This window comes from Pseudophryne corroboree, chromosome 2 (assembly GCF_028390025.1).
Source record: "Pseudophryne corroboree isolate aPseCor3 chromosome 2, aPseCor3.hap2, whole genome shotgun sequence".
NCBI lineage: Eukaryota > Metazoa > Chordata > Amphibia > Anura > Myobatrachidae > Pseudophryne > Pseudophryne corroboree.
The window spans coordinates 388516938-388540244 of record NC_086445.1 but is presented as its reverse complement, the minus strand read 5'-3'; the positions used below and the strand labels follow the sequence as shown (position 1 = coordinate 388540244).

Genomic DNA, 23307 nt, shown 5'->3' with positions numbered 1-23307 from the left:
TTTACATCGTGTAAAGAGCTAAGCAATATTATTTTTTAGTAGATGTCTAGTGCTACACAATTAAAATAAATATAGCAACCACCTCAGAAAAGGTATTTTTCTTATTTTTTTAAACTTTTCCTCTACATAATACTTTATAAAATAAATATTTGTTTTAATTTGCTACGGAAAAAAAGAAAGTACAAACTGAGCCAGGAAAACTAACACTAAAGCTGGGTACACACTTGTCCAGTCCATGGCAGATTAGACTCTTTATACAATCCTACTGCAGACCTGCCCACAGATTCTAGATCCAATTCTCTCTACACATTTGTCCAATGTTTCAGCAGACCACCAAGGAATTTAATAAATTATAATGGTAAAGGGAGGATTGAGGATGAACATCATTAGCGATGGGGACAGGATTTTAATGTTCCCCTCCCCCCCTTAAAAAAAAAGTGCCCCCCCCCCCCTCCGCTCCAAAGGTATAACCAGCTACGGCCTCTTCGAGCCAGCCCTGGTCCAAAAATGCAGGAGACTGGTTCCAAGGTGGTTCCAAGACTGGAAATTATTTGCTAGTTCCGGTCTCTGCAGCCTACACACTACAACACTGGTCGCCTGGTCGGCAAATAGGTCTCTTAATTTGTAAGCATACTTAAAACCCAGAAAACCAGATAGGTTACCAGGATTGGGTGTGTGGGTCGGTTGACACACTTGTCCAATATCGGGAAAACCGGTCGTCGGGTGTTGAATCTCTGGAGAACTGAACAAGTATGTACCCAGCTTAGAAATTATATAAATAAAATCTGTTGAGTTCATAAATAAACTTTACACAAGTAGTATTCATGCTCAAGTCCACTTACAAATTAATCTTCATCTCTTTCTTTCTACACTTTCAAAATCAACAGGTGCATTCAATATCACAAATTAATAAAATAGATAAAGCTGCATCTATTAAATTGGATTCTCAAAACCAATCTCATCCTGCTGGCAGCACATACAGTAATTGTCATTTTAAAAGCCAATGATGAAAAGGGGAGCAAAATTGGAATTATTGCTTAGTGTGCTGACAACTAATTACCTGAACATAAATAGAAAATAAAATTAAAATACAAAAATATAGAAACTGTGGTTTAAAACAAAAGCAGCTTTAATGTTTACACATTAATCCCCTTCAGTATACTGTTAGGAAACAAGTATTCCACAAATTTCACTTTAAATAACCAAAATCATTGACATAACTTAAGGTTAATAAGTCAAATGAGTGCTTATTATAACATCCATTTTAAATAATTGCATGATTCATTTTACAGGTATGCTAGTAAAATTACACCTACAGTCAACACTCATCTGGTTAACATTATCATATACTGTATACATTGTTTAAGCATTTGGTAGCCCATTCAGTAATATTCTGGCACAAGATGGATGTATAGTAAGGCTATAATAGCAGGGGATTCAACCTTGTGAATTTGATGCATGCTAGTTGATGCAGTAGCGAGCGGTGAGGTCAGTGGCTGGTGAGGCACTGCAGACATAATGTCCGCTGAGTCCCGCCGATGCCCGCTACCACCTCTGAGCTGAAGCTCGCTACCGCCACTGTCCATGCATGCCCTGAAGGCACACGTGCTCCCAGAAAACTGGTTGTGGTCTTGCCGTGAGGGTGTGGCCTCACAACAAGAGGCGTGACCGTATGGAAAGGCAAAGGGTGACAGGAGAGAGATAGTGATGGGGAGACAGTGATGCAGGGGAGATAAAGTGGGTGACAGGGAGAGGGTGATGCCAGGGTGATGCCAGGGAGAATATGACAGCAGTGGGCTATGCCAGGGAGAGGGTGATGCCAGGGAGCTGGTGACAGTGAGATGGTGACAGCAGTGTGTGCCAGCAGTCGGCACTAGCTGTGGGTGACAGGGAGAGGGTGATGCCAGGAGAGGGTGACAGCAGTAGGTGACAGGGAGAGGGTGATGCCAGGAAGCTGGTGGTGACAAAAAGAGGGTGACAGTGAGAGGGTGACAGCAGTGGGTGAGAGGGAGAGTGTGATGACAGTTGGTGCCAGCTGTGGGTGACATTAGAGGGTGACTGGGAAAGGGTGATACTAGGGAGAGCACATTACTATCCCACTCTGTCAGCAGTATGCATACAGTATACATTCGCAGTACAGCCTTGGGTCCCCAATACAGCATGGGTGAGCTTAGCCCATGTCAAAATAAAGTACCCGCCAATCTCCCCCATAAATCACAGCATATATATATATATATATATATACAAACAGAGAACCCAGCACTCACCAAAGTAAACTCACTTATCCTCAACAAATCAATAAATAAATGATGGGGGTTTAGTTGGTGGATTGGCCAATCCACCAACTAAACCCCCATCATTTATTTATTGATTTGTTGAGGATAAGTGAGTTTACTTTGGTGAGTGCTGGGTTCTCTGTTTGTATTTATTAGAGCGATTGGTCATGGGCTACATGCACCCCGCCCTGTGAGTGGTAAGTACAGCTGTGTACCCCGCTTCTGTGGTGGAGAGTGCAGTGTTACTTGCACCCCTCCCTGTGGGCGGTAAGTGCATAGCTGTGCCCCGCTTCTGGTGCGGTGAGTGCTGTGGTTTTCCCTCTGTATGTATATATATATATATATATATATATATATATGAAACAAAGTGTGATCTGGCAACACTCACGTTCAGTGTATAAATATTGATAAGGCGGTTACACCTATAAACTTCTCAATGTTTCAATTTTATAACAAAAATTTTCATCAAGAGTAAAATAAGAGAACTTTGGCTTAACTTAAATGCTCTTCCCCAAGCTTCATGTGCAGTTATACTTACTGCTGTCCCAGACACCCACTGACGTCAGAATGGCGCCCATTTGCAGTGAGCATGACGTCAGCTGAAATTTTTTCATGAAATTGAAAAGTTGAGAAGTATACAGATGTAACCACCTTACATTATTTATACTGTGACCATGTGTGACGCCATATCACTCTTTCTATAACCCCTGAATTGGAGGGCACCCTGGATGCTGGACTGTTTGATATGAGTGGCGAGTCCTTGTATATATAAACCCTCCCCCTCATATATTTAGTGACCCCCTCAACCCCACTCCTTATATATTTAATGATCCTCCCACCCAATAAATATTTTGTAACCCCTCTCACTCCCACCCTATATATTTAATTAACCTTTCAATACCACCTTATCAAATTTATTAAATGATTCCCCCAGTTTGTCGACTTAGATAGGGGGGCCAGGGGATACTTACCACCTCCCTCCCCCTTAATCCGTCACTGCGCTGCCCTATTTTCCTCTTTGTTCAGAGGACTGCACTCTACAGCCTGTTGCTGTGCATTGCTGGGAGACTGGGCTTGGGGGGGGGGGGGGGGGGCGCATATGCAAATAATATTAAAAAAAAATCTTAGATGACGGGGGTGGGGGCACTGCCACTGGCCAATCATATATAACTTCGTGACAGGGGCATGTCAAAGCGGCACTTCTAGTAGGTACTGCTTATAGAGATTTGTTTAAAGGGCTTTTACTGCCCAATGCTCGGCCTTGCCCTCCGCTTCAGGCTGATTCACATTGTTAGCTGGAGGCACCGAGAGCGGTGCCTCTGAAACACATTCAAAACCATTTTTTCTAAAGTAGAAATGATTAAAATAATGTAAAGGCTACAGTAGATACTGATGACAAGTATAATCTTTGTATTATTTGTATGACAAGGGAGATACTGCCTCCCCTGCACGTCCCTGAGTTGATGTCAGTGTTAACTACTGTAGCTTTACTTGAATAACCTGTGTGGAATGCACTTTATTATGTTTCGGAATATGTGGATTAAACCCAAATGAACTTGTTACCCTATGTGTGATGTACACATGAAGCAAAGTTGATTCCTGCTAATGTTATGCAATGCACATGATGTTTTTGCCAATTAACACAAATGTATACAGAGCTTGTTACAGCTAGATTAATAAGAGATATGTCAAAATACAGCAATTGTATGTAGCAAGTATCATCCACTTCCGCCTACGTTTCACTCCATATGTAGAGAAAATACTCTTCAATCTTGTTCAAAGAATGTAAAAGGCAAAGTACAGTACATACTACTCAATTTGAGACACCTTAGCAATAAACCATCTTCTCCAAACAAAGGTATACAGTAATTGACTTACTTTTACAGCACAGTAATCAAAGAATCCCGTTTCTGAGAATACTGCCACCAAAATCATCTGAAAAAGTAAAGGGTTTTTTTTTAAAGTATGTTTTTAATGTTTCAATACATCATAACAGAGATGCTCCAATTTCATGCAAGTCCCTTTTAAATTAATACTGGATTACACTCCGCTAACATCAATAATTGAAAAACAAAATTTTAGTATATTTTAAAGTGTCTCAGTAAACATTTAAAATACCCATACAGTTCAATTGGAACATTGGAACACACAGCTGTAGAATATCATGTTTAAATAGCTCGACAACTAAATAAATAATTTACAGATATAATATTGACATGGTCCTACCAATCATTTCAGTACAATTAAGATTAACCACATTTTTATATTAAAACAAAGAATTATTACTGATTTGGTGCCATGAACTAAATAGTGCATTATAAACATACACAAAGAATTAAACGCACTATTTGTTCAGTTACGTGCTAAAATAAAAATGTAAACAACTGAGGGAAAAAGAACCTATAAAGGTACATCACAATTTTGTGAACAATAATTATGCATTCAGTAACTATGCAGGGAACAGCTTCTAAAAAGTGAACACAATATTTGTTAAGTATTGTTACTTAAACCTAACAAATCCTTTTTTCTTTTTCAGATGCATACTGTAACTTGCAATTCAAGATTCTTAAATTTTATATAAATCTTCTACTCCTTAATAACTAAATCAAAAAGTGGATTTTCTTAACCATTAAACGCCAAGGAAATATGGTACAATTTGTTAAACACAAAAATGGTTAAAAATGCATATGTTGTGTCATGCTTACTTTAGATTTTTATATCTTGGGACAAGCTATATGAATGACGCAAGTTTATTTGCCATCATGTTGTCCAAAACCATACATGCAAATACTGTTGCATGGACATTTTTCATGCCCTTGCACAAAATATTTTTGTAACTCAATTTTGGTTTACCTTACACCCAAATTTAATTTTGGGTGGCTGTAACCATGCAGTGGTCTTTTCTGATAAGCAGTAACCAATATTTCAGATACTTATCATACACACTTTAGCAGTGTTTTAATAGTTTTTCAAAACAACAGTTTTTAATATTGTAATCCTAAATCTTAATTATGGGCAATTTACATGTTTAAACAAGTTACATTTTGAAGATTGTATTTATTTTACTAAATATTTATAGATAATTTTTTTGTTAATGGGGCAATATCATTTGGCAATTCGGCATGCCATTGAAATGTTTCTTTTGTTGTTGAGTATGTAATATTCAGATAAAATCCAGACAGTAATTCAGTTAGATTAGCAATAAACTTCAATTAAAAGACAATTACTCTACACCTAACTTTCAACTGACCATGACACGTCCATCTGGCACAGTTGTGTTATTAGACTTAATCATAAAGAAACATATTTCACAAGCTACATGCTGCATTTATGGAATAGTGGGTACAAGTGCATTTTTTTTTCAAATAATACATAAGAACATAGTAAATTATTAAATACTATTAAACATTTTTTTATATAAACCATAAAACTATTTTTGCATTAGCACTGAAACTTCATGTGCAATTTTTCCCGTTCAGAATAATATAAAAGGCATAAATAATGTACAGAAGAAGTGTATAGCGTGTGCCAAACCAGGTCTGGGGCACTATTATTTTTTCCCTTAGTCTCTAAAGCAGAAAATGAGAGAGATTTTTTTTTTCCAGTTTATAATTACAAACATTGATTTCCTTTGCTAACTAAAAAGATGTTTTGCTGTTCAAAAAGAATATGCATTATTAGGCTTCCGGAGACTGACTGAAATAATATTTACTGTGAGAAGATTTAATAATTTTTTTTAATGTTTTTAGGGCATACAAATTAAAATTATATATATATATATATATATATATATATATATATATATATATATATATATATATACACACACACACACATACATACATACATACACACACAGTAAAAGGCAAAAAATTAGATTGACTCACTGATTGACTCATCATGAAAACTCTTCAACCACAAGGCCTACAATCTTGAAACTTGGCAGGTAGCTTCTCATTAGGTCCCAGGTGCAAAAGCCGGTTTTATAAAATGTCACTGTCCACCCACGGAAATCACCAAAAATGTGTGTGTGTGTGTGTGTGTGTGTGTGTGTGTGTGTGTGTGTGTGTCTGTCTGTCTGTCTGTCTGTCTGTGTTCCAGCATAACTACGGAATGCCTGCAGCAATTTACACCAAACTTGGTACACATATGATTTACAATCTGGGAACAAACACTGTAGTGGTAAGACACCCTAGCACACCTAGGGGGTGAGGCAGCAGCACAGAGTATTTAAGCAGACCGCATAACTTTGGAATGCCTGGAGCAATTTACACCACACTTGGTACACCTATGACTTACAATCTGGGAACAAACACTGTGGGGGTAACACACCCCTAGAGGAGGGCCAGCAGTACAGACTATATCAGGACATGCATGATATGTCAGTGATGACAGGGCTGCATGTGAAAGTGGTAGTGACATGTGTGGAGGAAAATGGAGGTAGCAAGAAGCCACACACAAAGTTATACAGTGGGAGGAACAGGGTCCCCAGCAGCACACCGTATATTAGGAGATGCATAGTAGGTCAGGCAGAACAGGGCTGCATGTGACAGTAGTAGTGACATGACGTGAGGAGTGGAATGAAAGTAGCATGAACCCACACACACAGTTATACAGTGGAAGTAGCAGGGTCCAGCAGCAGCACAGAGTATATAAGGAGATGCATAATGTGCTACACTGTATAAAAAACTGTAAATAAATTGATAATTTCACAGTGGCACTGACATGATGTGAGGAGGGGAATGGAGGCAGCAGAAAGCCACATACAGAGTTGTATAGTGGGAAGAGCAGGGTCCATTGGGGGACCAAATAGGAGTCCGAACACTACACAAAGTGGATCAGAGAAGCAAGATATGCCTATATGCTAGATCTTCAACCAAGGTCAATTAACAGACAACTATAATTCTAATTTACCATCCTCATCCCGTACCATTGCACGGGTATTCAGCTAGTTTACAATAAAAATCGAACCAAAACATTTTGCTATAGCTTTAAAAATTTAGGTGGCTACATCTGTACGTCCTATGAGTTGAAAGTTTTAAAAAAATGCCCTTATCCATAAAATAACTTATGTTAGTGTTCTTCTGATACTCTAACAATAGTTCAAATATTTAGAAGTATTTTATAATCAGCACACAAATTTCAATATTTATGCATTTCTCCCAATTTCTCAAATGATGAATTTGACATATAAAATAAGACACTTTTAGATTAGATATCTAATTTTTACAAGATCTTACAGGCCCCTTAAACAAACACTTGCATTCTTTCTTGGGTGCTCTGACTACTACTCATTCATACACATTTACATAATAAAATGTGTAAAAACTACTGCAGCACATATCTGTCTTTTCCCTTATTGCATACATATTTATTAATATCCTCACTACAACCATGACTAACCCCCACCTTCTATGATTATTTCTGCAACAAACACTAATTTCTTCATCAACTCCATAACAACCATGTGTGGATTTAGGGGTCAGGCAGCCCCTAATGTCCTCTTTCCTGTCTCAGCTGAGTGTACAGTGTTGTGTAGGTACTGTAGTAATTCTTTATTCCTGAAGGTTCTGATGGGCCTTGGCAACAAACCGACAGTAGTGCAAACAGGGACAAGGGTTAGTCCCTGGGGTTGTTAGCTGATACACTGGGTAATGAATGTGGGGGTCTGAATTTTTGGGACATCGCGTAATATGGTGTAGGAAAAAAATGTAAACAAATTTGCGCGCCTTGTTAGCAAAACGGCTGCAGGAATCAAACGCGGATCTCACCCGACCACAATTAAATGAACATGAAACAAAAAATAGAGTCCTGCGCACTTTTATAAGGGTATTGTAAGTCTAGATCATATATGTCCAAACAATAAAGTCAAATGGTCAAAATAGGAAATTAGTTCCTATGTAAAAACCTGTTCAATGTTCTTGAACCAAGCAATCAGTAGTCTATATCCTTGTTCATTCCGACAATAACTTTCTCCGGATTCCTTCAGATCAGAAACAGTATCCACGCGGTTCTCAATCCACCTCCATTGTTCTCCACCTCTTTCAGGTAAATGTATGTAAAACATAAAGAGTGGAAAAACCATAGTCTATACCAGTATATTTTACTAATTAAAAGCTATAACAAAGTGCCAAAGGGTATGCGTACCAGATAAGACCTTCTATGGAAGGCACATATCAGAGTGTATAGGGGTTTTAGTTTAAAGCTCCCTCTACTAAGCTGTACCTCGTTCTGGTCACCGGCCACAGCAGCAGCAAATCAACACCAATGCATTTCAACCTCTCATCAGGTCTTTTTCAAGGTGTAGCAACAGATCTGAACGGGATGCGGTCAAGATGCCGCCGGCCGGAATCCCGGCAGTCGAAATACCGACGCCGGAATCCCGACCGCCACAATCCAGACATATTCTCCCTCCGTGGGTGTCCACGACACCCATAGAGGGAGAATATAATAGTGTGCCGAGCGTAGCGAGGCACCGTGCCCGCAGCGTGGCGAGCGAAGCGAGCCCGCAAGGGGCTGCGTTCTGCTCACCACCCCTGTTGGGATTGTGTGGTCGGGATTCCGGCGTCGGTATTTCGACCGCCGGGATTCCGACCGGCGGCATTTAGTACTGATCCCATCTGAACGGCCAGATATTTATAGTAAACCCATTAAAACACACCCCCTTCCTATTAGTTGGAGGTGTGCCACTATTACATTCCTTTTGAAACATGATTTGTGCTTTAAATTCCATGATTTATCACTGAAATAGTATGCACGCCGTGCGTTCCATTGCTGGAACGCATGGCGTAATTTCCGGTTCCGCCGGACATAACGTGTCCATTAGGACTAGATAGATGTAGCCACAGTGTTTTTTGGGTACGTCACTTCCGGATCTACCGGAAGCGACATCCCACCCTCTCTACCAACTGAAGTGGCCACATCAATGTCCGGCCACGTCACTTCCGGATCCGCCGGAAGTGGCGTCCCACCGCATGTCATCGATTCATTTGTAAGAGGGTGTTCTTTCTAATAGGGTCCTTTCCATTTTAACCGGAAATAGCGCTGAAAGGACCCATATCATTGTTTAAAGGTGTCAAAAATTAGTTTTAACCAGCAGTAGCGCTGCTTTTTAATTAATAAAAGGTGGATTGAGAACCGGGTGGATACTGTTTCTGATCTGAAGGAATCCGGAAAATGTTATTGTCGGAATGAACAAGGATATAGACTGATTGCTTGGTTCAAGAACATTGAACAGGTTTTTACATAGGAACCAATTTCCTATTTTGGCGTAATATGGTGTGCACTCATGTTGGAACACAAGGTCACTTTATGATCACAGTGAACATAAGCTAGCTGTGAAAACTATTACAGTGTGGATAATTGGAGCAGACTGCATTTCTTCAGGCTAAACCACCCCCAAAAAGGTGCCGAGCATCCATTCTAGGCAAGAACCTTCTTATAAGTGCCTGGATTGTGACAGCAGATTACAGCCCTTTAAATTGAAGCTTTCCATCTGCTTGTGGAGGTGATGCAAGGCATATGGCTGCAGAGTAAAAGGCAACTGCATGCAAACATTCTGGACAAAGAGGACAATGTGGCATTGGATTCAACAGTATCAGAATTACTTATAAAAAACCCATCTCAGGACCTTTTCAGCTGCACTGCAAATGTTTCATAAACTAGAAGATGACACCAGGAGCTGGACCATGGTGTCAAAGTGTTAGTGTAACAGCATCAATAATTTGCAATATTTTGTTTTTCACTAAATGCATCCCACTGGTTGGAGGTCACTAAGACATAGTAAGTGTGGTCAGAGTTGAAGTCCAAGTATCATAAATAAGTACAGTCAGGGTTATTGCTAAACATTTGCTATGCTGGTATGTCCAAGGGTCATCAGTAAACACAATCAGGACTAATGCAAGGAGTACAGAACAACTGGAAGCCAGAGGATAAGAGATAAGCACAGGGAGGGTTACATCCAGAGGCTATGTACTTTTATAAAGGCAAAGGATTATTAATAAGCGCATTGAGTGTTACTGCCAGAGTTTGGTTACTTGTGAAAGACAAAGGATTATGAATAAGCACAGTCAGGGTTAAGGGCAGTTGTGGTACTGTAAGTCCAGAGCTACAGCCAGTTTACTGAATTATTAAAATGGCCAAGACACGCAACAAGCCAGAGAGGATGTGCCTCCCAGTCAATATAATTACCTCTGAAAAAATAAACAATTAGTGCGCTTGAACAAACAACTAAATATGTGAACGTAACACCTGTGTGGAATAAAAAGGGTTAATTTGTATGTTTACAGCCCTTTTATGGATATAGTGGAGTTCACAGCATTAAAAACGGGTTCCAAGTATAATTGCCATTGGTGATATATAAGTGGGAGCACGACAGGTACTAAATCATTAGTGAGTCAGTGGGGGCAGATGCGGATACTCATAGCTGCTATTCTTTCCATATTCTGGTACCTGCGTGTAGTCTCCGGATCATTCCCTTTGCGCTGATGTGTCTGGTGGCACCCAGCAGTGGCTGATCACTGCCGTGTGTCTTGTAGCGGTCTCCGGCTGGTTCCCTTTGCGCTCCTGTATCTGGTGGCACCCGGCAGCGGTTGTTCATTGCATTGTGTCCTGTGTCTGTGGCTCCGTTATTGAAAGCGCTAACGAACGCGTTTCAGGCAGCATGCCCTTTATCAAGGATAGCTTCAGAATGGCTCAAAGTCCTCTTTTATTACAAAAAAGCTATTAAAAAATGGAAATGGTCATTTTAAAAAGGCGGATGCCTTATGTTCCTGCCCGTTCAGGCAGGGTCCATATCTAATAGGTGTTGCGTATTCTTATCAAATTAAAATGTCATGTCTATGTGTTAATGTTAGAAATTATGTATACAACAAAATATTTTGTTTATAAAAAAGCATTTAATTCAGCATCTGCATTTAATCCCATAGGGCTTAACGTATTCATATAATAGATCCATCTTGTTTCAGACTTTCTTAATTCGATGGATATATCTCCTCCTCTACAGTTTTTTTTCACTTTCTGGATTCCAATGAATTTCAGGCTAGTCTGATCCTTATGATGTTCCGCATAATGTTTAGATACACTATGCGTTTCAAGTAATTTTTTTATGTTAAGGATATGTTCTGAAATCCTTATTTTTAATTGCTTTGTCGTCTGCCCGATGTACTGACGGCCGCATGGGCATTCAAGTAAATAAATAACACCTTCAGTGTGGCAAGCTATTTGTTGCTTAATTTTAGATTTCTTTTTAGTCACATTCGATTGGAATTCTTTTATTGGGCACGTGGAGTTTTCTTTTGTTGTTCTGCAAGCTACGCATTTAAGGCAATGGTAGCTTCCATTTGGTTCTTTATTTTGTCCATTTCTTGGTTTAATGAAACTTGTCACCAGGTTTTGTCTCAAACTCTTTGCCCTTTTATAAATTATTTGAGGATTTTTACTAAGAAATGGTTGAAGAGTTTTATCTAAATACAAAATATTCCAATGTTTCTTGAGTATTGTTTCAAAAGGTGCTGGCTATTAAATTGCGTAATGAAGGCTATGTCAAAGTTTTCTTTTTTTTCCTTTTGTTTTTATTGGATAAGGTCTTTTCTATCAAATAATGCAATTTTTTACATTTCCTTTTGTAGATGTTCAGAATTATAGCCTTGTGTGTTATTCCTTTTTAATCTCCTAAACTAGCTTCCTGGTATATTTTTAACCCATTTGTTGTAATGATTGCTATTATTTGGTAGTATGCTGTTCCCACTCACTGGTTTTATGTGAGTGTGTGTATGTACAGTATGTATGTACAGTATTTCGTTGTTTTCAATAAATATCTCCAAATCCAGATATGTCATCATGCTCTTACTCCAAACTGATGTGAATTCCAAGCCGAAGGTGTTATCTTCTATGTACAATAGGAATTATTGCAATACTGTTTCTGGTCCATTCCAAATAAAAATGAAATCATCTACATACCTTTTCCAGATAAGGTGCTCAAAAAATGGGTTGTTTTGCCAAATGTGTTCCTCTTCCCACCTAGCCACAAATAAATTTGCATAGCTAGGCGCAAAAGAAGAACCTGATGCAAAACATCAAAATAAACAACACAGGATATAACCAGAAACTGACCAAACGGGCATACATTGAAGAAGACAAGGAAGAAGATGAGGTGGATCAAGATTTTTTAGGGAACCTTATAGAAAAAGACAAGCCACCAGAATGGAAACAAGTAGCAAAAAAAGCATCACAACAAATGATTTGCAAATTCACCTGGAGAAGAGGTGTCAGTGGAGGGAGGAAGAAGATGGGAAACGGAGACACAAAACCTATTATACCAGAAGAAGGAATCTTTAACCTCAGCAAAAAAAAAAAAAAAAAAAAAAACATTAACACCATACCAACTGTCCCTATTAGCCAAGGGCTTAAAAAATTGCCCTCATTCAAATGCAAATTAATTTGATTAATATATAGATACATAATTTTCTAATAAACTTATGTGTATCAAAAAAAATTTCTACAAAAAATTATTCACAAACACAGATTAATATAAGTGATGAATATACACATAGCACATTTAAACCAACATCAAAACTCTGTCCAGCACACTTTAAAGGACCACATATTGAAACCTATCAAAAATTAGTCGAAAAGGATATCCGAACACACTCTGGTAAAGAAAAAAAGAAATACAATTTGACTAAAGTTGAACAGCAGGCATTGAATGAGTTGAAAAATAACGATTCGCTAATATTGAAACCAGCAGACAAAGGAGTAGGTTTGGTCCTTATGGATAAAGAAAAATATGAGGAAGAGACAGAAAAACTACTTCAGGATACAGAAACATACAAACTCTTACAGCGAGATCCGACAGAATCATACCAAAGGGAACTGGAAGAATTATTACAAGAAGGCTTACAGCTAGGTATCCTAACGGAAAAGGAATATAATTTTTTGCATATCAATCATTCAAAAATATCTACCTTTTATCACTTACCAAAATTACATAAGGACCCTGTCGACACACTCGGGCGACCAATAGTGTCTTTAATAAATTCCCTATCATCTCATCTATCACAATATATAAACTTCTTTCTTCAAAATATAATCCAATCTCAAAAAAGCTATTTAAAGGACACCATGAACATTTTAAAAATCCTAGAGACAATACCCTGGCAAGACAGTTACATCCTCTGTACTAGCGATGTTAAATCATTATATACCTGTATTGCGCATGATCGCGGATGCGATGCAACAAGATTTTTCCTCTCATACAGTACAACTATTTCCAGTTCGCAAATAAACTTCATCATGATATGTATAGAATACATTTTGAACAGGAACTACTTCTGGAATAAGGGAAGTTTTTACAACCAGCAGAAAGGTGTGGCGATGGGTTCTTCTTTTGCACCTAGCTACGCAAATTTGTTTGTGGCTAGGTGGGAAGAGGAACACATTTGGCAAAACAACACATTTTTTAAGCACCTTATCGGGAAAAGGTATATAGATGATTTCATTTTTATTTGGAATGGACCAGAAACAGTATTGCAAGAATTCCTATTGTACATAGAAGATAACACCTTTGGCTTGGAATTTATTATTATTATCCTTTATTTATATGGCACCACAAGCGTTCCGCAGCGCCCAATTACAGAATACATAAACAAATAATCAAACAGGAAAACAGCAACTTACAGTTGATGACAGTATAGGACAAGTACAGGGTAAATAAACATAGTTACATCAGCAGATGACACTGGAATAAGTATCAGGTGGCAGAAGACTGCTGGATTTGGTGCAGTTGAAGATTATTAAAGTAAGAAAGGATAAGCACATGAGGGAAGAGGGCCCTGCTCGTGAGAGCTTACATTATAAAGGGGAGGGATAGACAGACAGGGGTGACACAGATGGGGTACATAGAGAGCGTAGAACAGAGGGTTAGGATGAGATTTGGCAGGGTTTGGTGAAGAAGTGGGTCTTGAGAGATCGTTTGAAGTTTTGTAGAGAGGTGGAGAGTCTGAGGGGGAGAGGTAGCGAATTCCAAAGAAGTGGTGCAGCACGTGAAAAATCTTGGAGGTAGGAGTGGGAGGAAGTAATCCGTAGGCAGGAGAGTCGGCGTGCATTAGCAGAGCGAAGTGGACGGGTGGGAGTGTAAAGGGAGATAAGGTCAGAGATGTAGATGGGAGAGGAGTGGGTGAGGGCTTTGTAAGCGAGTGTGAGAAGCTTGAAATGGATTCTGAAAGGGAAGGGGAGCCAGTGAAGGTCTAGTAAGAGAGGAGAGGTAGACGTAGTGCGTTTGGTGAGGAAGATGAGCCGGGCAGCAACATTGAGGATAGATTGGAGTGGAGAGAGGTATTTGTCAGGAATGCCAGTCAGGAACAGATTACAGTAGTCCAGTCTGGAGATGACCAGTGAGTGGATAAGAGTCTTAGTAGCATCCTGGGTCAGAAAGGGTCTGATCCTGGAAATATTTTTTAGATGAAAATGGAAGGTTTGTGAGAGGTGCTGAATGTGTGGTTTGAAGGAGAGGGAGGAGTCAAGGATTACTCCAAGACAGCGCACTTGGGGGCTAGAGGAGATAGTAGTGCCATCAATAGATAATGAGATTGTAGGAGGTGAGGTTATGCGGGAGGGAGGAAAGATGATCAGCTCTGTCTTAGACATGTTAAGTTTAAGAAAGCGCTGGGACATCCAGCAAGAGGTAGCAGAGAGACAGTTGGAGATATGAGTGAGTAGAGCAGGGGAGAGGTCTGGAGAGGAAAGATAGATTTGGGTATCATCAGCATAGAGATGATATTGGAAACCAAAAGAACTAATGAGCTTACCTAGTGAGGACGTATAAAGAGAAGAGAAGAGGACCAAGGACAGAACCTTGGGGTACCCCTACAGTTAGTGGAAGTGAGGGGGAGGTGGAGTCATGAGAGGAGACAGAGAAAGAACGGTCAGAAAGGTAGGAGGACAGCCAAGAGAGGGCAGTGTCACGCAGACCAATGGAGTGAAGAATTTGCAGTAGGAGAGGATGGTCCACAGTGTCAAAAGCAGCAGAGATATCAAGAAGAATAAGTATAGAGTAGTGTCCCTTAGATTTAGCAGCATGGAGGTCATTGCATACTTTTGTAAGGGCAGTTTCAGTGGAGTGGAGAGGACGGAAGCCAGACTGGAATGGGTCAAGCAGTGAGTGTGAGGAAAGAAAGGAAGTAAGGCGGTTGTAGACAATACGCTCAAGGAGTTTGGAGGCAAAAGGGAGGAGAGAGAAGGGTCGGTAGTTGGAGAGAGTGTTTGAATCAAGTGTAGGTTTTTTAAGAATAGGAGAGATGAGTGCATGCTTGAAGGCAGAGGGGACAGTGCCTGATGAGAGGGACAGATTGAAAAGGTGGGAAAGATGGGAACAAGCAGGAGAGAGGTAGCGGAGGAGGCGGGAGGTGATAGGGTCAAGTGGGGAGGTGGTGAGGGGACAGGAACGAATGAGGGCCATGACTTCCTCTCCAGATGCATGGGAGAAAGATGTCAGAGTAGGTGCGAGGGATGGGGAGGGTTGGTAAGGGATGGGAGAAAGCTGGTTACTGATGGTCTGGTGTGATGTGATGTCCTGACGTATGGAGTCAATTTTGAATGTGAAGTAAGTGGCAAAGTCAAGAGCAGAGAGTAAGGAAGGGAGACGAGGTGGAGGTGGGCAGAGGAGTGAGTTGAGAGTGGCAAAGAGGCGCCGGGGGTTGGAAGACTGGGAGGAGATGAGGTTCTTGAAGTATGACTGTTTAGCAAGAGAAAGGGCAGCACTGAAGGATGAGAGCATAAGTTTAAAATGGAGGAAGTCTGCCTTAGAGCGTGATTTCCTCCAGTGTCGCTCAGCAGTACGTGAGCATGTTTGCAGATATCTGGTGCATTTGGTGTGCCAGGGTTGAGGTGTTAATTTGCGAGGGTGAATAGTGGTTGGTGGAGCAACAGAGTCAAGAGCAGAAGTAAGGGATGCATTGTATGTGGAAGTGGCTTGTTCAGGGCATGAGAGAGAGAGAGAATAGGAGAGAGAAGTGTATCAAACAGGGAGGAAAGGAATGTGGTGTCAATAGCTTCAATGTTACGCTTAGTGATGGTAGCCTTAGGAGGTAGAGATGGGGAAGTCGAGAGAGATAGATTAAAGGAGAGCAGGTGGTGGTCAGAGACGGGAAATGGGGAGTTGGAAAAATCAGAAATATCACAGCGGTGAGTGAAGACCAGATCCAGTGAGCTCCCATTCACATGGGAGGGTGAGGAGGTCCATTGGGAGAGACCAAGTGAAGAGGTGAGGTCAAGGAGTTTAGAGGCAGGGGATTGTGTGGGGATGTCAATAGGGATGTTGAAATCACCTAGGATAATGGAGGGAATGTCAGAAGAGAGGAAGTGAGGAAGCCAGGAAGCAAAGTTGTCGATGAATTTGGAAGCAGTGCCAGGGTGGCGGTAAATGACAGCTACTCTAAGATGGACTGGTTGGAAGAGGCGTATGGCATGGACCTCAAATGTAGAGAATGTAAGGGATGGTTCTGGTGGTATGAGTTGGTAGGAGTAACTAGAAGGTAAAAGAACCCCAACACCACCCCCATGGTGACCCCCGGGTCGGGGTGTGTGTGTGTGTGTGAATGTGAGGCCCCCAGCAGAGAGAGCAGCAAGAGAAGTAGTGTCAGAGGGCGTAATCCAAGTTTCAGTAATGGCTAGTAGGTGTAGGGAGTTGGAAATGAAAAGGTCATGAGTGGGGACCAGTTTGTTACAAACAGATCTGGCATTCCAGAGGGCACAGGATAGGGGGTATGAGTTTGTGGGAGAGATGTGAATGAGATTATCAGGGTTGCTGTAGCGATGAGGTGAGATTAACTTTGAGGGCAGGGATGATGAGAGAGTAGTGATGGTGCGGGTGCCTGAGCTGGGAGGGGAAACTGCAGGAGGTGGGCAGGGAGGGAGGTCAGTGTGATGTGGATGGGGGTATGGGGAGGTGACAGGGAATGGATAAAGGGAGCAGGGCTGAGTTGTTGGATAGCAGGACCATGAGGCAGAGGTAAATGAAAGTGGGGTAACAGGAAAAGGAGGGGGAAGGAAACAGAGGGATGGAGGGGAGACAGAGGAGGAGGTGTAGGAGACTAGGGTGGAAGGATAAAGATACATTATTAGGCAGACACTGAGTGATGTGGGGAGTATAAGAAAGCCTTGACATAGTGTTAAGTAGGTAAATAGGTTGAGGGAAAGTGGAAGTAGGAGAGGAGACTGTAAGGGAATCAGAGCAGAAGAATTGCAGAAATGCAGGTGAGAAAAGCAGTGTAGGCTCAATGGGTGTAGATTTAGTATGAAATGAGTCAAAAGCGTATATAAAGTGGGTGCAGAAATGTATTTGGGCTGTAAGAAATGAAAGGATTGTGAGAGGGTTAAGAAGCAATGGTAATTCTGTTAGATATTTTAAGTGTTTGTAGATGAGAAGATGAACTCACAATTGTCCCAAAGAAGATCTTTGTGATCCTGATTATGGATGGAAACCAGATCTTACATATGTTCTTTTCTGCAAATGGGTTGCATAGTGTTCACAGAGTGTAAGTTGGAGGGTGATAAATTTGCATATGCAGTTGATATTGATAAGTAGTTCATCGGTTGTTGTTTGAGGTTTTCTTTCAGTTTTTCGTCCAGTTTAAGTCCAGGCTAAGTCCAGGCTTTGATATTAAAATTATATATCTGCTACCTTTGAGCCTTCTCCCTTAGAGTCCTACACCCTGGATCAATCAGCCAGGCTTAATCAGCCAAGTATTCTCTAATATGAACTAACATTAACATGTGTAAGGTATAGGTTCACTGATTAAAACCCCACCCATTGCCCAACACCCACTGGTGGGCAAAAAAGCTAAAACAAACAAATAATGATATGGGAGGAGGACATCCCAAATTCCCCAAATATCTAACAATTAAACAGGCTAAATTCTGCACAAAACAATAACTCCAGATTACCTAAGCAAACAGACACTGTAGAGTAAAGTATCCTAGATCACTGTGCAACTGCTGAGAGTTGTAGTAATTATTTTGATTACCTAAGCAAACAGACACTGTAGAGTATAGTATCGTAGATCACTGTGCAACTGCTGAGAGTTGTAGTAATTATTTTGATTACCTAAGCAAACAGATACTGTAGAGTATAGTATCATAGATCACTGTGCAACTGCTGAGAGTTGTAGTAATTATTTTGATTACCTAAGCAAACAGACACTGTAGAGTATAGTATCCTAGATCACTGTGCAACTGCTGAGAGTTGTAGTAATTATTTTGATTACCTAAGCAAACAGACACTGTAGAGTATAGTATCCTAGATCACTGTGCAACTGCTGAGAGTTGTAGTAATTATTTTGATTACCTAAGCAAAATGAAAGGAATTCACATCAGTTTGGCGTAAGAGCATGATAACATATCTGGATTTGGAGATATTTATTGAAAACAACGAAATACAAACACGCACTCACATAAAACCAGTGAGTGGGAACAGCATACTACCAAATAATAGCAACCATCATAACAAGTGGGTTAACAATATTCCAGGAAGCCAGTTTAGAAGATTAAAATGGAATAACACACAAACTGCAATTTATCTGGAACAAAGTGCAACAATGAAACAAAATTTTGTAAAGAGAGGCTATAATTCTGAACATCTACAAAAGGAAATAGAAAACATTGCATTACTCGATAGAAAAGACCTTATCCAACAAGAACAAAAGGAAAAAAAAGAAAACCTGGACATAGCCTTCATTACACAATTTAATAGCCAGCACCTTTTGAAACAATACTCAAGAAACATTGGAATATTTTGCATTTAGATAAAACCCTTCAACCATTTCTAAGTGAAAATCCTCAAATTATTTATTAAAGGCAAAGAGTTTGAGACAAAATCTGGTGAAAAGTTTAATTAAACCAAGAAATGGACAAAATAACCAAATGGAAGTTACCACAGGCCTTAAATGTGAAGCTTGCAGAACAAAAGAAAACTCCACATGCCCAATAAAAGAATTCCAATCGAATGTGACTTAAAATAAATATAAAATTAAGGAACAAATCACTTTCCACACTGAAGGTGTAATTTATTTACTTAAATGTCCATGTGGCCATCAGTACATCGGGCAGATGAAAAGGCAATTAAAAAATAAGGATTTCAGAACATATCCTTAACATCAAAAAATGACTTGAAACACAGTGTATCTAAACATTATGCAGAACATCATAAGGATCAGACTAGCCTTAAATTCATTGGAATCCAGAAAGTGATTAAAAAAAAACGGAGAGGGGGAGATATATCCATCGAATTAAGAAAGTCTGAAACAAGATGGATCTATTATATGAATACGTTAAGCCCTATGGGATTAAATGCAGATGCGGAATTAAATGCTTTTTTATAAAAAAAAAAAACATTTTTGTTTTATACATAATTTTTAACAATAACACATAGACTTGACATTTTAATTTGATAAGAATATGCAACACCTATTAAATATGGACCCTGTCTGAATAGACAGGAACATAAGGCAGCCGCCTTTTTAAAATTACCATTTCCTTTTTCTAATAAAGTTTTTTCTAATAAAAGAGGTCTTTGAGCCATTCTGAAGCTATCCTTGATAAAGGGCATGCTACCTGTAACGCGTTGGTTAGTGCTTTTAATAACCGAGCCACAGAACACGCTGCAGTGAACAATCGCCGCTGGGTGCCACTAAATACAGCAGCGCAAAGGGAACCAGTCGCAGACTGCTACAAGACACACGGCAGTGATCAGCCACTGCTGGGTGCCACCAGACACAGTAGCGCAAAGGGAACTATCCGGAGACCAGAGACTACATGCAGGTACCACAATATGGAAAGAATAGCGGCTATGAGTATCCGCCTCTGCTCCCACTGACTCACTAATGATTTAGTACTCCCACTTAAATATCACCAACAGCAATTATACTTGGAACCCTTTTTTAATGCTGTGAACTCCACTATATCCATAAAAGGGCTGTAAACATACAAATTAACCCTTTTTATTCCACACAGGTGTTGAATTCACATATTTAGTTGTTTGTTCATGCGCACTAATTGTTTATTTTTTCATATATCATTATTTATTATTATCCTTTATTTATATAGCGCCACAAGGGTTCCGCAGGGCCCAATTACAGAGTACATAAACAAATTAACAGGAAAACAGCTACTTACAGTTGATGACAGTATAGGACAAGTACAGGGTAAATAAACATAGTTACATCAGCAGATGACACTGGAATAAGTATCAGGTGGCAGAAGACTGCTGTATTTGGTGCAGTTGAAGATTATTAAAGTAAGAAAGGATAAGCACATGAGGGAAGAGGGCCCTGCTCGTGAGAGCTTACATTCTAAAGGGGAGGGGTAGACTGACAGGGGTGACACAGATGGGGTACATAGAGAGCATAGAACAGAGGGTTAGGATGAGATTTGGCTGGGTTTGGTGAAGAAGTGGGTCTTGAGAGCCCATTTGAAGTTTTGTAGAGAGGTGGAGAGTCTGAGGGGGAGAGGTAGGGAATTCCAGAGAAGTGCTGCAGCATGTGAAAAATCTTGGAGGTAGGAGTGGGAGGAAGTAATCCATAGGCAGGAGAGTCAGCGTGCATTAGCAGAGCGAAGAGGACGGGTGGGAGTGTAAAGGGAGATAAGGTCAGAGATGTAGATGGGAGAGGAGTAGGTGAGGGCTTTGTAAGTGAGTGTGAGAAGCTTGAAATGGATTCTGAAAGGGGAGGGGAGCCAGTGAAGGTCTAGTAAGAGAGGAGAGGTGGACGTAGTGCGTTTGGTGAGGAAGATGAGCCGGGCAGCAGCATTGAGGATAGATTGGAGTGGAGAGAGGTACTTGTCAGGAATGCCAGTCAGGAGGAGATTACAGTAGTCCAGTCTGGAGATGACCAGTGAGTGGATAAGAGTCTAAGTAGCATCCTGGGTCAGAAAGGGTCTGATCCTGGAAAAATATTTTTTAGATGAAAATGGAAGGTTTGTGAGAGGTGCTGAATGTGTGGTTTGAAGGAGAGGGAGGAGTCAAGGATTACTCCAAGACAGCACACTTGGGGGCTAGAGGAGATAGTAGTGCCATCAATAGATAATGAGATTGCAGGAGGTGAGGTTATGTGGGAGGGAGGGAAGATGATCAGTTCAGTGTTAGACATGTTAAGTTTAAGAAAACGCTGGGACATCCAGGAAGAGGTAGCAGAGAGAGCAGCAGGAGAAGTAGTGTCAGAGGGCGTAATCCAAGTTTCAGTAATGGCTAGTAGGTGTAGGGAGTTGGAAATGAAAAGGTCATGAGTGGGGACCAGTTTGTTACAAACAGATCTGGCATTCCAGAGGGCACAGGATAGGGGGTATGAGTTTGTGGGAGAGATGTTAATGATTATTGTCTAAAAGAGCTACTCATTCAGAAACCCCATTGTCTAGCGCAGTTCAGACATTATTTTACAAATATAATTACCTCTATCAGAAAAATTTCAATGTGAGATGCAGATCTGTTTGGGCCATACTCCTCTTTTTAATGTGTGGCTTGTGTGTGTCATGTACATTTACCATGGAGTTGATAAAAAAAAGACAATTCTTAACTGTCAATTTAATTTCTTTGACATACGGTATGACAGCCCAATATTTCCATCTTATTTGTCTGTATTTTTTCAGGGACAGCATGGAAAGTTTGGCAAAGACACCAGAATTGAAAGAGCCACCTTATACACCAATCAGAGGCATTTCTTTTTGCAGTCTCTACCAGTCTGACTACAGAGTTTATCCATTAATGTAAGGCCTCAATGGAGTATTTAAAATAAATTAAAATAACGCTCTTCTTTTCATAGTGAATATACCACATAGACCTATTCAAACAAAAAGGTATTTAGATTTGCAAGTGGCACCTCATACAAAATAATGCTAGTCATCATGTTCTCTATGCTTAAAACATATATAGTAATCCCTGTTCCTATTGTTAGCAGCAACAAATCACATGCTGCTACTATGCTATATTTAAAAGTGACCTTTCCTTCAATTTAGTGCAATTTTAGTTTTGGAAGCATTTCCATAAGGTCTTACCCTTTTCTCAAATATCACAAAACTTGTGAAATGCCATATTGCTTAAGTTTAACTACTTTATATATATATATATATATAAAAAGACAATTACAGGAAATTATGGCTTATTTCAGTATGTCTAACATATTTTTCCTTGTAACACTATGCGAGATTTCCATAGTCTAGAATTTGTTAACCAAGGTATGACTGCCATACAATTGTAGAAAAATGCCTCATTTCCTACATACACTACTCTATGCCCTATTATGGGGAAGCCAATTAACAAACAGCTGTTCACACCACTTTAATGTTATCAATAGGAAAAAGGTAAATAAGTATATTTCTTCAGCTTTAATAATTTTAAAAAATAAATTAAACTATTATCTCTATATATTCTATGAATAATTGTCGTCAATAGTATAACTGGAAGCTCAAAATTCATGGTCAGCAAAACACATATGGGGCTTGAGAAATGCTAATCATCACTGAACCATTTTTTAACAATCACAATAGTGTATGATACACTACTACAGCATAAAAGTAATGTTCAATGCATTTATATTAGTGCAGTAAGATACCTGACCCAACCCTCTTCATCATCAAACTAATAGCAATGTAAAAGATGCATTTTTGGGGAGGGGGGGGGGAACCTGGCACTGGCTGAGTTGCATAAGAGCGGACGGCTCTCATGCACTATGTGATGCGACTCATTATGTACGAGGCTAGATGAGGAATCACATCTGTATATTGTTAATAAGGAGAATAGTACTTTCTTTAATTTAATTCAAATGTGCTCATCTAGGTCTGATGAGTGAAGCCTTAAAATGTTTATTTTATTAAAAATGTTAAGTGTACTAATGATAAGGCCAATATTTTAATGTGTATTTTTTTAATTAAAAGAATGACACTTGTAGTGATTAAGTCGGGAAGACTCTTACTTAGTGGTTCCAAATATATGCTTACTGGTGTGGTATTTTCCATCTGTACTTCACTCTATACACCAGTTCAAAAC

The 23307-nt window shown here is 39.8% G+C and overlaps 1 protein-coding gene across 2 annotated transcripts in view; it reads right to left on the bottom strand.

Moving 5' to 3' along the window:
• The window catches only part of OCA2 (OCA2 melanosomal transmembrane protein), a 414138-nt gene that overhangs the window by 272963 nt on the left and 117868 nt on the right, over nt 1–23307 (bottom strand). For both annotated transcript variants that reach the window (XM_063953301.1, XM_063953302.1), the window contains one exon: nt 4155–4211. In XM_063953301.1, the coding sequence (XP_063809371.1) occupies nt 4155–4211 (57 nt within the window). The remainder of the gene's footprint in view (nt 1–4154; nt 4212–23307) is intronic.